Source organism: Camarhynchus parvulus, chromosome 5 (genome assembly GCF_901933205.1).
Source record: "Camarhynchus parvulus chromosome 5, STF_HiC, whole genome shotgun sequence".
NCBI lineage: Eukaryota > Metazoa > Chordata > Aves > Passeriformes > Thraupidae > Camarhynchus > Camarhynchus parvulus.
The window spans coordinates 22,982,841-22,996,931 of NC_044575.1; the positions used below are offsets into that span (position 1 = coordinate 22,982,841).

Sequence of the window (14,091 nt, forward strand, 5' to 3'; positions counted from 1 at the left end):
ATTGTTTAAAGGATGGGATCAATTGCAGCTTCCTCTGGATTCATCTATGGGAAGGCTTTAAAAAAGACCATTTCTGTTACTGTCCCTTTGGTGTCAATTTGACAAAATTCTCATCTTCCGCTGTAGTCCAGGGTTTGGACTATCTGAGTCAGCCTTCTGTTCAAGTCAATACTTTGAAATCAACTGAGATTAATTATTTAACAACAGTTCCTTGCAGTGTCAACCCTATGCATTAAAATGTCAAATCATGCCAAAAGGACCATAAAACTGGCTCTAAGGATGATCTCCAGAGAAAGCCCGTCTGCTTTTTAGTGCAGTACAGAATATAAGCCAATTGTGCAAGAGTTCATTTCTATTCCGGCAGGAAACGACCCTACATATTTTTTTAGGGTACCTGAGATTCATACGTAGTCAGCTGTCTTTCGACACCGCGGCTATAAGGAAAACACCAAATACCAGAATATTGTCACAAACAGAGGGGAAAAATCAGACGTTTCTCATAGGTAGCAACATGCACGCTGGGCAAAGGGCTCATGAACGTTTCCCTTTCGAAAGGAGTTTGGCAAACGGGGACAGGACGGGGAGAAGGGCTCTGCGATTTGTCCTGGGTACAGCAAACTCGCACAAGTCGGGAAGCGGTGGCAACGCGCTGGGACCGGAGGATACCGGGCAGCCCTGCTGCGGGCAGCCGAGACCCCGGAGCAATGTTCTTTGGTGATGCTGCGGGAGTTGGGACAGGGACAGCCGACACCGACGGCCCCGAGCACCGGAGCCGCTTTAGGAAGGGTTTCCCCACCCGCGGTGAGGGAGCTGTACCGGGGGTAAGGGCTGAGGGGGTCAGAGGGGCTCTGGGCCAGCCCAAGGGTCTCGCCGAGGTGGCGGGCGACGGCCCCTCGGGGTGGGGAAGGGAGGTGCGTGTCTCTTCGCAGAGCCTCCGCAGCGGGACCGCCTCTCCTCGCCGAAAGTTTGCGAAGTGCCTCGGCGCTGGGGGGAGCGGGGCGGGGGCTGCCCCGGCGGAGCTCCTCCTTCGGGGCCGGGCCTGGGCGGGCGGAGCGGGGAGGGAGCCCCCGGCCCCGGAGTGCCGCGGCTGCGGACGGAGCGAGCGGCGGTCGTGCTGGGGTGCTCCGCGCAGGAGGAGCCCGCGACGTCGCTGCGGGCGGCCCGGGCACGGGGCCGGGGCGCTGCCACCATGAGGCGGCGCGGCGGGGGTTGTCTCCTGCCCGCGCCTCCGCAGCTCCTGCTGGTGCTGCTGGGAGCGCTGCTCCGCTCCAGAGGTAAGCGGCTGCCGCGGCACGCTGTGCCCCGCGGCAGCGCGGGGGCCCGGCTGCCGTCCCGGGCTCGGCAGCGGCGATCCGTGCCCGGGCGGAGAGCCCTGCCCGGCCGCGCCGCTCACCTGCCCGCGCCCGCCGGGCGGGGAGCCCTGCCCTGCGCCGCCCCGCCGCGCTTTGTCCGCGCCCCGTCCCGCGCCCGGACGCGGAGCTCTCGCCTTCGCCGTGTCGCGGCGGGCTGGAGCCGGCGGAGTGCCCCGGCAGGCCGGAGCGCGGGGCGCGGAGAGGCGCTGCCCCGGGAGCCCACGCGGCCGCTGCCCCCCGCGGAAGTTTGGCGGCGGCGGGCGCGGGCTTTGTTCCCGCGGTGCGAGCGGCGGGCCGGGCCGGGGCGGGCGCGCAGGTTGCCTTGCAGGCTGCCGTGCCCGGCGTGTCGGGACAGCCGCCGCTCCGGAGCAGGAATGCAGCCGCGCACCCGCCGCGACGGGCCCCTTAAAGGTACAGCCCGGCTCCGCGGCGGCGCCCCGGGCTACCTGCCTCGCCTCGGCGGGGACTGGGAGTCCTCCCGCAGCGCCCTGGCACAGCGGGGCCGGACAGGAGTACCAAAAATAGTGATGAGGGGAGGCTTTCGCTCCGCTCTTAGCGAGCCGGGACGTAGTGTCATGAAGTCTCGCCATGAAAACTTAAGCTTTGTGGTGTCTCTATCAACTGACATCTGCTGTTTCTTCGTCTTGTTCTGTGGTTCTTGATTTTGTAAGTGCGCCCAGTGGAGAAGAAAACATCTAAACGGTTCGCAAAATTGTTTATAAAGAGTTAGAAGGCTTTTGGGGGAGGGTTGTGGAGAGGAGATACGTACCTCGTTTCTTCTTCTTCTTTCCCTTCACTGCTTTGCCAGCTACTGTATAATTTCACCCATCCGTTTTCTCCTGTTCTACTCTGAAATTACAGGAAGCATTTGCAGTAGTGCTGCTGACCTCCATTATTCTACAAGTATTGCCCCTGGGGCACAATCATAGGAAGTTTGGGTTTCAAGTAATATTATTTCTCTTCTAACAAAAAAAACTAATTGCAGGCAGCTTTGAAGAATGTGCTAAGCTAGCTTGGATAGACTGACTAGAGAGGGCTGTAGTTCTGTGTATCAGAAAACCTGCTTTTTAGGAGCCAGAAGTACTCTTGAGTTCCCAAATGCCACACAGATATTTAGCTGCCGTTTAGGAGTGAGAAGGATCTGAAAGATAGATCTTAATGTAGGTACAGATCTGGATGTGTTTTATTTTGGCTGTTACCCAGGTGCTCCTAGTTAATGTGTCTGGGCTGTTAACAGCCATGTGGGGGATGTCTGATTGTAAAATGCAAGTTTGCTAGTAGGTGGTTGTTCCTTGATGTCTCTGGGATGCTTTTTTTTATGGCAGTTTGTTTCTCTTTCAAGTAGCTTTCCCATCAGTGCACTTTTGTATCCTCTTGTCAGATGACTGTGAGTTTATGATTGGATGTGCCAGCTGCTTCCAGAAGTGAATATCCTCTTTCCTTCATCAAAATATGAGGAAAATAAGGACACAATTTTGCAATAAGGACACAATTCCTGAACAATCTTTTTCCGTTATGAAGTAGGGAAAAACATGAGGAGATACCAGGATTGAGGTGGCAGAGAAAATGCCAGAATTTGTGATGAGTCAGTGTTCTTTCACTTAGCTAGAAAATTTTCAAAGTTGTCCCTTAGAAGTACCTGCAGGGGTGGTGTGCAGCTTAACTGTCAGAAAGCATTCACGGAAGTTGTGATGCTGAACAGGTAGGCTGTTAGAAACACTTGGTCATTTAGTGCTCTGCCTCAGTACAGGAGAGTGTAGAGCAAACAAGTCTGCAAGACTGACCTTTGACTCTTTTGGAGTGGATAGTGGCAGATCACACTGGATAAGTCTGTGCCAAACAATCCCCAAACCAAGAAAATAGGTCTGCAAGTATCTTAAACTCTTGGAAAAGTGCATTGCAGGCAAAAACAGGTATAGAGAGGGAGTTTAATGCTAATGTCATGCACTGCTGGTGGCTGGAGCAAGGAAGGACCTGATGTTAAGATGGTCTGTGTTAGCATAAATACAGAATGTCACAGAACCCGTCTGGCTGATGTGTTTGCTGTTTTGGCTCCTGGAGTTCTGCCAGAACAATACATAGCTAGTATCAGAGCTTTGCTTCTGAAACATCTTGACTATGTTTTATAGTTGGAAACCTAAACGTGTTGCTTCTGTGGAAGTATATTTTGCAGTGGGAATCAGAGTTTCAACTGCCTGTGCTTGGCATTGCTGTTGGTTCTGCAGCTGTTAGCCAAGTGTAAAGCACCCATTTTCTTATTGTCAGCTCGGAGCTGATATTGTCCTTCCTGGGTGTGCTGAGAGTGCCAGGGTTTGCTGAATCATCAATTTGGATGATATTCAGAGATCTCTTGATCACCCTGAATTATCTTGACTTTTTTTTTTCCCAAAGTGGTGATGGCACTGAGTAGCATCCCCTGTATTTCTAAAATGAGAAGCAACATGCTGCAGGCAGTGACAAGTGATGGTTTTTTGTTTTGCTTTTGACAATTCTGTCTATTAAAACATAGTGGAAGAGCATATGGCATAAATCTTCCAGTATGAAGTTAGCATTATTGTTTTATTTAGTGTATATAAGCAATTTTCTTTTATATTCTCTTTCTGGAAGCTTTCAGTTGTGTGCTATAGCACTGTTTTCCACAATAGAGAAACTCTTCTTGCGTCTTGGGAGTGTGGGTGTATGCAGCAAGAAAATTAATAGGTGCATAGTTGCATAAAGTGTTTGCATTTCCAGAATGTCTGGTGAACCTTGAAAAGGGATATTCTCTTCATGTGGGCCACAAAATATGATTGCAGAAAACTGGTAGTTGTTTTTCTGCATTGTATTCCTTGAAATTACAGAAGGAAAAAGTGGTTAGATACAAACACTATCCAGTCGTTTGTAGTTCAAACGAGAAAATAGTACATGCTCTATGTTAACTAGAAAAGAAATCAAAGTGATTTGTATTTTGTTTTTACTTGTAAATGCTCTCCAGACTAGTGAAATTAACATTAAAAAATAGTTAAAACATTAATTCTATGAGAATGATCTGTTGTCTGATAGTGCTCTTGAATCTTCGTGCACTCTTGTGAAATAGGCAAATATTATCCTTGTTTTGTAAATGTGGGAAATGAAGTAGAAATTGTCTTGCCCAAGGCCAACTCCATTTGCCCTAGAATGCAACTTACAGTCGAACACAATAGAATGTATGCTTCATAACACTTAAAAAAGCTGATAAAGAGATATTATCTTAAAAACCAGTCAAGGTTTTAAAAATAGGTTTACATAGTAAGTGCATGTTCTGCAGCTTCATTGAATTCCTTTGCTGCTTGTGACTATTTATCTTTTTAATAATACATAAATTTCTCTTGCTGATGGTCAAAAGATCATAAAACCACTGAAATTTTACTGACTCTGTTGGGAAGGGTGAATTGGTAAATAAAGTGTTATTAAAAGAAATGTAAAAGAAAGGTGGATACTTAATTTCTCTAGTCCTCCATTATTTGTGGCTTAGCTATTTGTGATGTTTTGTTATATGGGTTTACATAATCAGATGGTATATATGTAGACTTAAACTGACCATCTTTTAAAGTGTCTGGCTTTACCTGATAAAACATCCAGAGCTGGAGCTCTGTCATATAACAAACCCACTCCTTTAAATGGCGTACTGTATTTAGTGGCTGTCTGTGTTTCACACAAATCGGGGCAGAAAACACTAAATGTAATTGTCATCCACGAATCTCATGTGCTTGGTGGTTAGGCTCTTACTTTTGTGTCTGTGGTGTCAATGGTTCTTTGCCATTGCTCTTAGGTTAGGTATTACTCTTTTATGGGATTTTGTTGTCTCTACTGAGTGAAAACTGGGCACTGTAATGCTCCTTGAGTCTCTTCTTTCTTCTGTCTGTAGATTTCCATTTCCCTGTACTAAAGATAGTAAGCATATGGATGCAGGAGCTTGTTATTCTGTAGACTTGTGGGTTATTCATGCTTTATATCTGGTTGCTCTGGAAATGTTACCTGGGAGTATTTGACTGCCTTCCTGTTATGAGTGAATTCATGTTCAGGTATTTTAGCTTTCCAGGCATGTTTTTTTGCCTCTCTTGTGCAGAGCTGTCTGTTAGATGCTGAAGTGTTCCAGCCATTGCATCTAGTCTGGGGGACTCTTGAGCTGCAATCAGTCTTTCTGTGAGCAGCAGATATCCTTGGCTGCTGTGACCCTAGATGAAAGGAGACTCACTGTGTAAGGGCAGGAAAAAAAGTTTTCATAAAGACTTTATTACATCAAATGGAGCTGATGTTTGTTAGATTTAATAGTGCTGAATTGTGAATGACTGAAATTCCTCATGTCAGGGAATTAGGTAATTTAATATAGAAGACAAAGAAAAAAAGGGAGCTGAAGTATCATGAGCCCGATTGTGACGGTATGAGATACATTAAACATTCTGGTATAAGCATGTTAGCACACCTGTGGGTTGAAAAGTACTAACAGAAGCTTTGCCTATCATGAGGTTCTTAGGTGATTAGGTTCTTCTGGTATTAGCCACCAGTCAGCAAGTCACAAACCATTAAGATTAACAGACAGCAATGTAGGTGGATATTCAGTGTTTGCACTGCTAGTTGGAGTTTTGTCAAAAAGTGTATGACCAAAGACACCACAGATCTTATTTCTCAAGCTATTGTGTGTTGATAGCAACTTTCTATTGTTGCAATACTCAGAAGTAAAAAGCACCAGATTTTTTCCCTGAACGGATTAGAGTTAGAATAGAATTCACCTTCCTGTACTGTAATGATGAGGTTGTGTAAAGAACTATTGTCCAGCAAAGCTTCCAGCAGATAAAATATTTGCCTGAAAACAGCCCCTATGTTCTGTAGTGTCAAGGTGGAATTTTACTCCTGAAGTTAAATCTACCAGCAGTGAGACATTATCATGACTCCAGGCAGGGGAGACCCCTCTCCTGGCTACCAGCATGGTGACTTCCTCAGTATGCCCTAGCAGGGCATAGTCTTCTGTGTCTCTTTGTTACTGCCTGACAGCCCCTCCCAGCTGCTGGAGCTTTCTGTTTCTATTGCATAGCAGCAGTTCTTTAATCAGAAATCTTGTTAGTATTCAAGGATAATTGATCCGACTCTCTGGTAGGGGGTGGGGACCCAGCCTTGCATCCTTCTCCTACTTGCCACCCCCAGTTTGACCCCTGTTGTCTCTTTGTTTCCTCCTGTTAAATTTGTGCCAGTGATATGTGTGTGTGCTGTTTTTCCAAGCAGCCTGAAGTTGGCTGTAACCAAGAGCAGCAGTTAAATAGAGCCCGATTTCCCCGCTTCCTGGCGTTCAGTTGTTCGGCTCCATTTTCTGGTCTTCTGTGTTTTTTATTTGCAGAGAAGGAACTTACTTGGTGCCCCCGGGCATCTCTTAAACCCATTAGAACAAACTCCATTATTTCACTGTACTTAGAAATCCTCCTCCTTTAGCCCCAGCATCCATCAAAATAATGTATCCTCTGTAAGGCCCTCTGGAAAATGTTTAATAAGATCTTTTCAAACTCAAGGAGAGTTCCAATTGGAAAGGGGGAGGGGAGAAGGCTAATGGAAGATCTGACTGTGACTTGCAGTAAGCCTGAACTTGGCCTGTGTCAGCTCTCCCTTCACCTCCATGCTGAACGGAGCGGATCCAACACTGGGATCAAAGCTGGAAACAAAAGGCTTTGGGAGAAAAATTTCCCGTCTGGCCAAGAGGCAGCCACACAAAAGTGGTGCATAATTTATCACTCGAGGTTTATTTCTGCTGTGCTTCTTCTGGAGAGAAGAGGAAAAAAGAAGTGACTCTCCTGCTGTTTCGAAGTGGATAAGTGATGGCTTTGGAGATTTGAGGCAGGAAGGAGCTAGAGATACCATGGAGAAACCTTTTCAGTGCATTCTGTACCCTGCTCCTCTCTTCTCAGATATGGTCCGACATTATTTCTCTTGAACGGAACCCTATTCTTGCATTTTGAAGTTTCAGAGAGTGAGGACTTTTAACTTCTCTGGTAATTTCCAAATCACAGTTGAAGTGGTGCTGCCCTTGGCAAAATCAAGTTCTTTGACTTTCCAAGGTGTTTTTCTTAAGGATTGGTCTAGGTGCTGTGGCTCTGTGTAACATGAAGGAAGGGCTACGTTTGCCCCAAAGGCTTTATAGTCTTAATTGGACATCTGACAAGGATCAGGGGGCATGATAATTCTATTGGGATAGATAAGGTCAATATTAAAATTGTATTGCTTTCTAATTAAATTTCCTTTAGCTTTGATTTAATGGGAAAAGCTTCCAAAGTTTTTCATTCCAATCACTTCTTAGAATGAGGATAGAGAGAGGTTTTGGGTAGGAGTTGGCATCAAAGACTACTGAAAGCTGGTAACTGTGTAAATAAGGATGAGGAAGCAAGTGCAGGAGTAGTGTAAACCATGAGAAGAAGATATAGGAATATAGATATTAACAGAAGTAAAATAGGCATTTTGGAAATGAGAGCCAAGGACTTGAGCTGGCAAAGGAACAGAAGAGTCGTGTAAAGAAATCCAAGTGGAGTAATTATGTGGGATCTGATGGCAGAAAGCATTGTTAATTAGGTAGGATAAAAGATGGAAATTTTGAAAGTGAAGATAAGCATTGAGCATAATTTAACTGCTGAGACAGGGAAAGACTTATTTACTAATGCTTTAAAGGAGGATGTGACAAGCTGTTAGGAGTCTGTGACAGTATAGTCCCTGACCTAATGGAGTGATTTTATGAAATATTAGGAGCCTAGCAATGGAGTCAGAGGTGGAAAGGGAGACTATTAGCAGAACGCTCTGATGGTGAGCCCATGAGATAGAGTCCACATTCCACCACTGCAGACAGAGGTGGTGATGGAGCTGTCGGCCTTGGGAGCACATAAGCCAGAAGGATTTTTGAGTGGGATGTCCCAGAAGGTATTTTGGCAGACAGTATTGTCTGGAAAAGTGTATGAAATTGGGAGGGCAGAACTGAAGTGAGAAGATAGAATTTTGGAGATAATTGCTTGGACAAAAGCATCAAGTGAGAATAGGAGATTACCATAGGTTTGGTAAGAAGTCTGGATATAGAAACAAGTGTAAGTCTGGTGGCAGAAAATTGCTCCTTTCCTGGAAAAGCAGCCTACTTCTCTTCCCCTTCCCCATTAAGAATTGCTGTGTGAAAGAGTGAGTCACTATAGTGAACAGTTAAAACACAGACACCTGATGTTCTCAGCCTTCTTCTCTGAAAGGTTTGTAAGAAGCATTCTGGGACTGTGCGAGGTTAGAAGGAAATACACACTCTGCTCCTTTAGCCTGAATCTCCAGCTCTGTCAGTTCATTTGACTTTGTGACAGCTGGTAGTGCTGGGAGAGGTTCTTGCTTAAGGTGCAGCCATTCAGTATATCAGAACTGTCTCGTGGGATCTAGGATTAGAGTAAAATAAAGACACACCTTCTTTCTTTTTTTTTTTTTCTTTTGTGCTCCCACCCAATTTTAGTTCTGAATTTCCATAACTGCTGAATAGTCAAATCCTTTCTTTGCAACTCTGAGGCAGGGAAAAAAAAAGAGAGAAGTCTTGGGGTTGTAATTTCCTGCTTCTGTTCCAGGCTTCTGAGGATGAACCAGGAGTTGGGATAATTCTCTGAATTAAAACTGCATTTGTTAGGAGGAAGCCAGCTTTACTGCTGTCCTTTTTTTGTTATTCAGACTTTGCCACTTCTTCAAGCTTGACAAATTTAAGAAATTAGGTTTTTGAGGCCTCAAAGACTGTATTCTCTTCACTGTGATTTTTGAAGCCTGCTACTCCTGAAAAGCCTGAGTTGAGCTTCTTGTGGCTGAAGGACGTGCCGCTAATTTGTGCTGCCTTTATAAAAAGGGCCTTCATCAGCATAGTACCTATTAGCACGAGGAAAAACATAACGAGTCAGTCTGTGAGAGAAATCTAGAGAGTTTGTGGTATGGGAAAGGGGAGATAGATTGGAGGCTGCCATTCTGGAGGCTTTAATAGCCAAGAAACAGGAGAGAATAGTCATTGGTAAATAGGAATGCTAGAGAACTACCTGCATTTTAGTCATGGATCTCAAATAGAAGTATTCAGTGTTTAAATCTTAGAAAGCATGATGCAGAAATAAGTGAGAGACTGGGTCAGGAGTTCTTTAAGAGCAATAGTCATTGCCCTGCAAACAGACCTAAGTTAAATACAAGGAAAGAGCAGGTTGAGCTCAAAGCTGTATTCATGCAGAGATGAAGCTGCCTCTGCATCTGACTTCTTCCCTGATCCAGTGAACAGCTGCTGCAGGAGGGTGTTGACTCATGAAAAGCTGATTGCCGAGCAGTTGTCTCCACCACAAGGGTGGTAACCTCGTGTGTTCCAGTTTGAACTGTCACCACTCATGAATCAATACTGTCTGTAGGCCTTTGTTCACTGCATTTTTTGAGTGTATGGAAGAATTCAGACCTGCAGTCAGCATTACCTTAAACATCAGAAGACCTTTAGGCCTTTTGGGTGATAGTTGTTGGTTTTAGGTGGTTTGTTTTTGTTGTTTGTTTGTTTTGTTGATTTTTTTCCCCAGGCACTAGGTTCTTTTAGCTGGGAAGCAGGTGGATCCCCTGCTTGTGCGTCAACTCCTCCAGAAGGGCAGATTTGTCATCTTTGCATCTTTACAGTTACACTGAATAATTTCTATGCTACCAGTATTCAAGCAAGAACAACCCTGGTGTTCCTGGACTTCTGCAACCTTCAACTACAACCTTTGGCTTGAAGCAGCTTGCTCAATAACAGGAGAAGAGTATTATTTCTCTGAGGTTTCTCTTGTTTGTGACCTGCCTTCTGTTAATTGGAAGAGGAGGATCTGTAATCTTCTGTTGCTCTTAGTGCAAATTCCAGACTAGAACAAAATAAGCAAATTGCTTAGGTTTAAGTTTTCCAGTCAGTTGTCCCTAGAAAATGTTGGGTGGTGTTTTGGTGCTTCTTTTCTTGCCTTGTTATGGTTAGTTCTTTACCCGTAAGTCTTTAAAAGTTTGGGAACAAACTTTTAAGCTTTAAAGGAATGTCTAAAAAAAAAAAGGGGGAGACAATTCCTGTGATACACTGTAGTAACCTTTTCTTGGTTGGTTGTGCTGGAGAAGCAAACTTGGTGATGGTAATATGGAAGAATAAGAGAAACTCAGATGATTATTTTTTGAGAAAAGACCCGTGAGCAGTTTTTGTGATGAGGTGCTTTAGAGCAGACTGGCAGGAAAGGGTGGGGGGCAGACACTTGCCTCCTTTAAATGCTCGGCAATCCCCCACTTAGCTTAATTGGGTACACAAGGTGAAACCTTAACAGTTGCAATATAGAAATAATGGGAGATACAGGGCAAATTAGACCAATGTACAGTTCATCAATTGTAGGATAAAAATAAACAGTACTCACACAGTAGCCTTCGAGCAAGGAAGGGAGTGAGGCAGAGGCGACATCTTTGGTATATACATCTTGATTTACGTGCTCAGGCGAAGCAGCCTGTGAGCTCAGGCTTCGATTAAGTGACTGGGACAGCTGCCAAAACACCTACGTTAGCTGGCTAAGGTACTGCAGTGCATTGGTCCTGCAGGTTCATCTGGGAAAGGCATGGAGTGTTATCTGGGTTTGTCTTGGGTTTTTTCTTGAACAACATCATAACAACATGCTTTGCATCCTATGTCAAGATCTTAAACTAAGTGTGGTGGCAATGCTTCTTGAAGTGTTGTGAGGACAGAGGGCCATTGGAGTTACACCCTAGAAGACCAGGTAGCCTAAGGAGCCAGCTTTTCTGACTGTGCAGGCTGCATACCAAAGTCTCTAATGTGTGTGCTTTATGGCTCCATGCCCTTTAGAGACAAGCAGAAGGGGAGTGGCTCACAGGAACAGAATGACAATAACTACATAAGGAGAATATTACCTGTTATGGGATGGGACTGAGCTGAGGTGGGTAGACAGCACAGACCCTCTACAGCTCCACTGTAATGAGCCTCAGGAACCTTTGCATGCTTAAGGCTTTCTGTGACTGTGCTGGCTGCTTTAGTGGACCTAGCAAGTAGGGCATGTTTGAACTGTTCAAACCATTAGAGCTGAATACTCTGCTGAGATTTTCCTCCTATACTAATCAAGAGTAAATTAAATATTTGACTCCCGCAAGAACGAACTCCAGAGCTCTGAATGTTCTTCCATTGTAACCAAAGGGAAGTCAACTTTTTTATTTTCAGATGTGCAAAGACATGAAGTTACTAGATCTAGAGATCTGTGTAATGATTGCTACAGTGTAGGACTGGGAGGATTTCCATTGCTGATCCTAGCAGCAGCAAAATAAATTCTTTTTATACAATCTTATCCAAAGCAGCAAAAATTGTCTCCACCTAATAGCACAGAAGAACCATAGGCTGAAACCAAATGAAAATGCTATCCATGCCTATGAAAACATTGTTTCTGGGGTTTGACACTCCTTTTGAGGCTTGGGAAGTAACTAATTTCATCCAAAATTCACATGAGAAACTAGTCAGAATCTAAGCCAGAACACAAGTTTCTATAGCAGAAAAAAGAAGTCCAAACCTGTTAGCCAACTAAACTGCCACAAGTTATTGTACAGTTATTCTGCTGGCACTTAGTGCCAAGTGAAATGTGGAAAATGAAGTCAGATTCTACCAAATGCTGAGCTGTCATGTGCAATTTGGGTTGCAATTTGGATACAGGGAGAATACCATAAACAATAAATGTTGGAATGAGAAGTAAAAGGAAAGGCTGAGAAAAAACAAAATACAGTAGAGCAAGGAACATTGATCTTACTAGAAATAAAATGTTCTTATTTGAAACTTGGACTCCATGCCATATATCCCTTTCTCTTAAAACCTCTGTGGAGATGGGCCCTTCATATGTTGAATGAATCCACTTCTGGAAGAAACTCAAGCATGCTGCTTTTTTCATGTGGGTAACACTTGCAGAGCTTGTTTTGCCAATAAAGGCGTCTTTGAATTGATTGTGGTGGGATGTGGTGCAAGTTCTGATGTAACATAAGGCTCTTTGCAAGTGCAGATTTTGATGAGAACTCATCTCTTAAATCTCTAGTAATTTTGTTTTCTTGTTACTGTTGTGAATTGGCTCCTTTCTTTCTGTGGTCCATTGTTGTATGGATGATGTTTGGAAATGAAATGTCTTCCATCTGGTGAAGAAATTTGATTTATCCTTGGAGGCCTGAACTGCTGTCTTTGCTAACAGGAAATAAACAATGTTCCAACTGTCCCAGTTATCACCCACTTGCCTTTCTCCAGATCCATGTCTTTTGCAGGGATCCTAGAAGAGATGACTTATGGATCATGAATTGCATTTTGGCAATCCTCTGTTCCTTCGTATCTATCAATTCAGTCTTCTCCTCCTGTTTAAACTTGGTAAATTAAACACACGGTTTAAAACAATTAAGCAGTGGGCTGGACTGTGCAGGTCTGGTTTGCCTGGACACAGTTCATAGCTTGTTTCAGGTGGCACTAAGAATGCAGCTCCAAATGACTTACAAGGGCATGTTACTGATTCAGAGTAGGGTTTAGTATAACCTTGCTTTATGGGAAATATTGTCATCAAAATACAGTTTTATGGTAATATATAGCCCATGTTTTGGAATAGCAGAATTAGAGGAGTTTTTGCTCCTGCTCTCTTTTCTTTTAGTAAAATTTGATTTCTCTGAGAGAAATTTTTTTGGCAGGGATACTAGGATGTTGTCACTGCTGAGGGTTGTTCTTCTCTGCCTACAGTGTATGTGGCTTGGCCTCCAGCTGCTGGGCTTCGTTGGCCCAGGGGTATGGTTTCTTGTTGCGCCTAGTCTGGTGTAACTGTGGGTTGTCCCAGAGAGCAGTCTCTTGTCCCTTTGATAGGTCTGTGTAGATATCTACTGGGTGAATCAGTCCAGCTTGTTGGTTTGTCACAGAACTGGCCTGCGGAATGGTGAAACCACAGGTTGTGTGGTATTGGCAAACAAGTGAATACTCTTCAGTGAGCTCATAAGTATAGACCTGATGGAAGGAGAGAGAGAGGCAAGACCAACCATTTTTTGGCACTGACTTGCTGCTTCTTTGCTTTGCCTGGATAGTAATTTGGAAAGGCTTTCCCTAGAAACAAGGAGAGGTGAGAATTCAAGCCCAAGACTTAATTTCTGTGGCTCACATAAGCATTGGCCTCTTTATTGTATCGTTACTTGTATGACTGTGCTGTATTAGCGTCCGAATGTGGTGAAAGATCAACCTATAGATGTTGCAATACGTTAATATATATAGATGGTGCAGTACATTAATTGTTGATGCCCTTTGTGGTGGAAACTTCTATTCATTAGGGTTGCAAGAAAAGACCTACTGTCTTATTTTGGTTGGGCTACCACAGACTAAAGTTGAGTTGTTGCCAAAGAAATGGTCAATCGGAATATGAAAAGCTTTATCACCTTGCTAGTGCTTTGATTATTCTTCCTTAATCTTACCTTTTAAATGATTGATGTCTGGCAGAGAGTTGGTTTTTGACCCTTATTCACAGACTCTGGGTTAGAGTTTTGCTTGCTCTCCCCACCACTCTCCACTGATGTAGTGTGATGATGAGATTTCACAAGCCCAGCCTGGGCATGCACACAAAAGAAGGCACAATCCACTCTCCTGCCGAGCCGATGTGGAAGTGGCAGTGGTGATGCAAAGTTTCTGGTTAGTCACAGGAAGACAGAGCTAGCTGTGGGAAAGCATAAGCTAAGTGGCCATTCCTGTTCTCCCTGA

General features: G+C 44.4%; 1 protein-coding gene across 6 annotated transcripts in view; it reads left to right on the forward strand.

Moving 5' to 3' along the window:
- The first annotated feature begins 1,090 nt into the window (after positions 1 to 1,090).
- Positions 1,091 to 14,091, forward strand: part of LRP4 (LDL receptor related protein 4) — an 82,920-nt gene continuing 69,919 nt past the window's right edge. For all 6 annotated transcript variants that reach the window (XM_030949598.1, XM_030949601.1, XM_030949599.1 and 3 more), the window contains exon 1: positions 1,091 to 1,274. In XM_030949598.1, the coding sequence (XP_030805458.1) occupies positions 1,190 to 1,274 (85 nt within the window). In that variant the 5' untranslated portion in view covers positions 1,091 to 1,189. The remainder of the gene's footprint in view (positions 1,275 to 14,091) is intronic.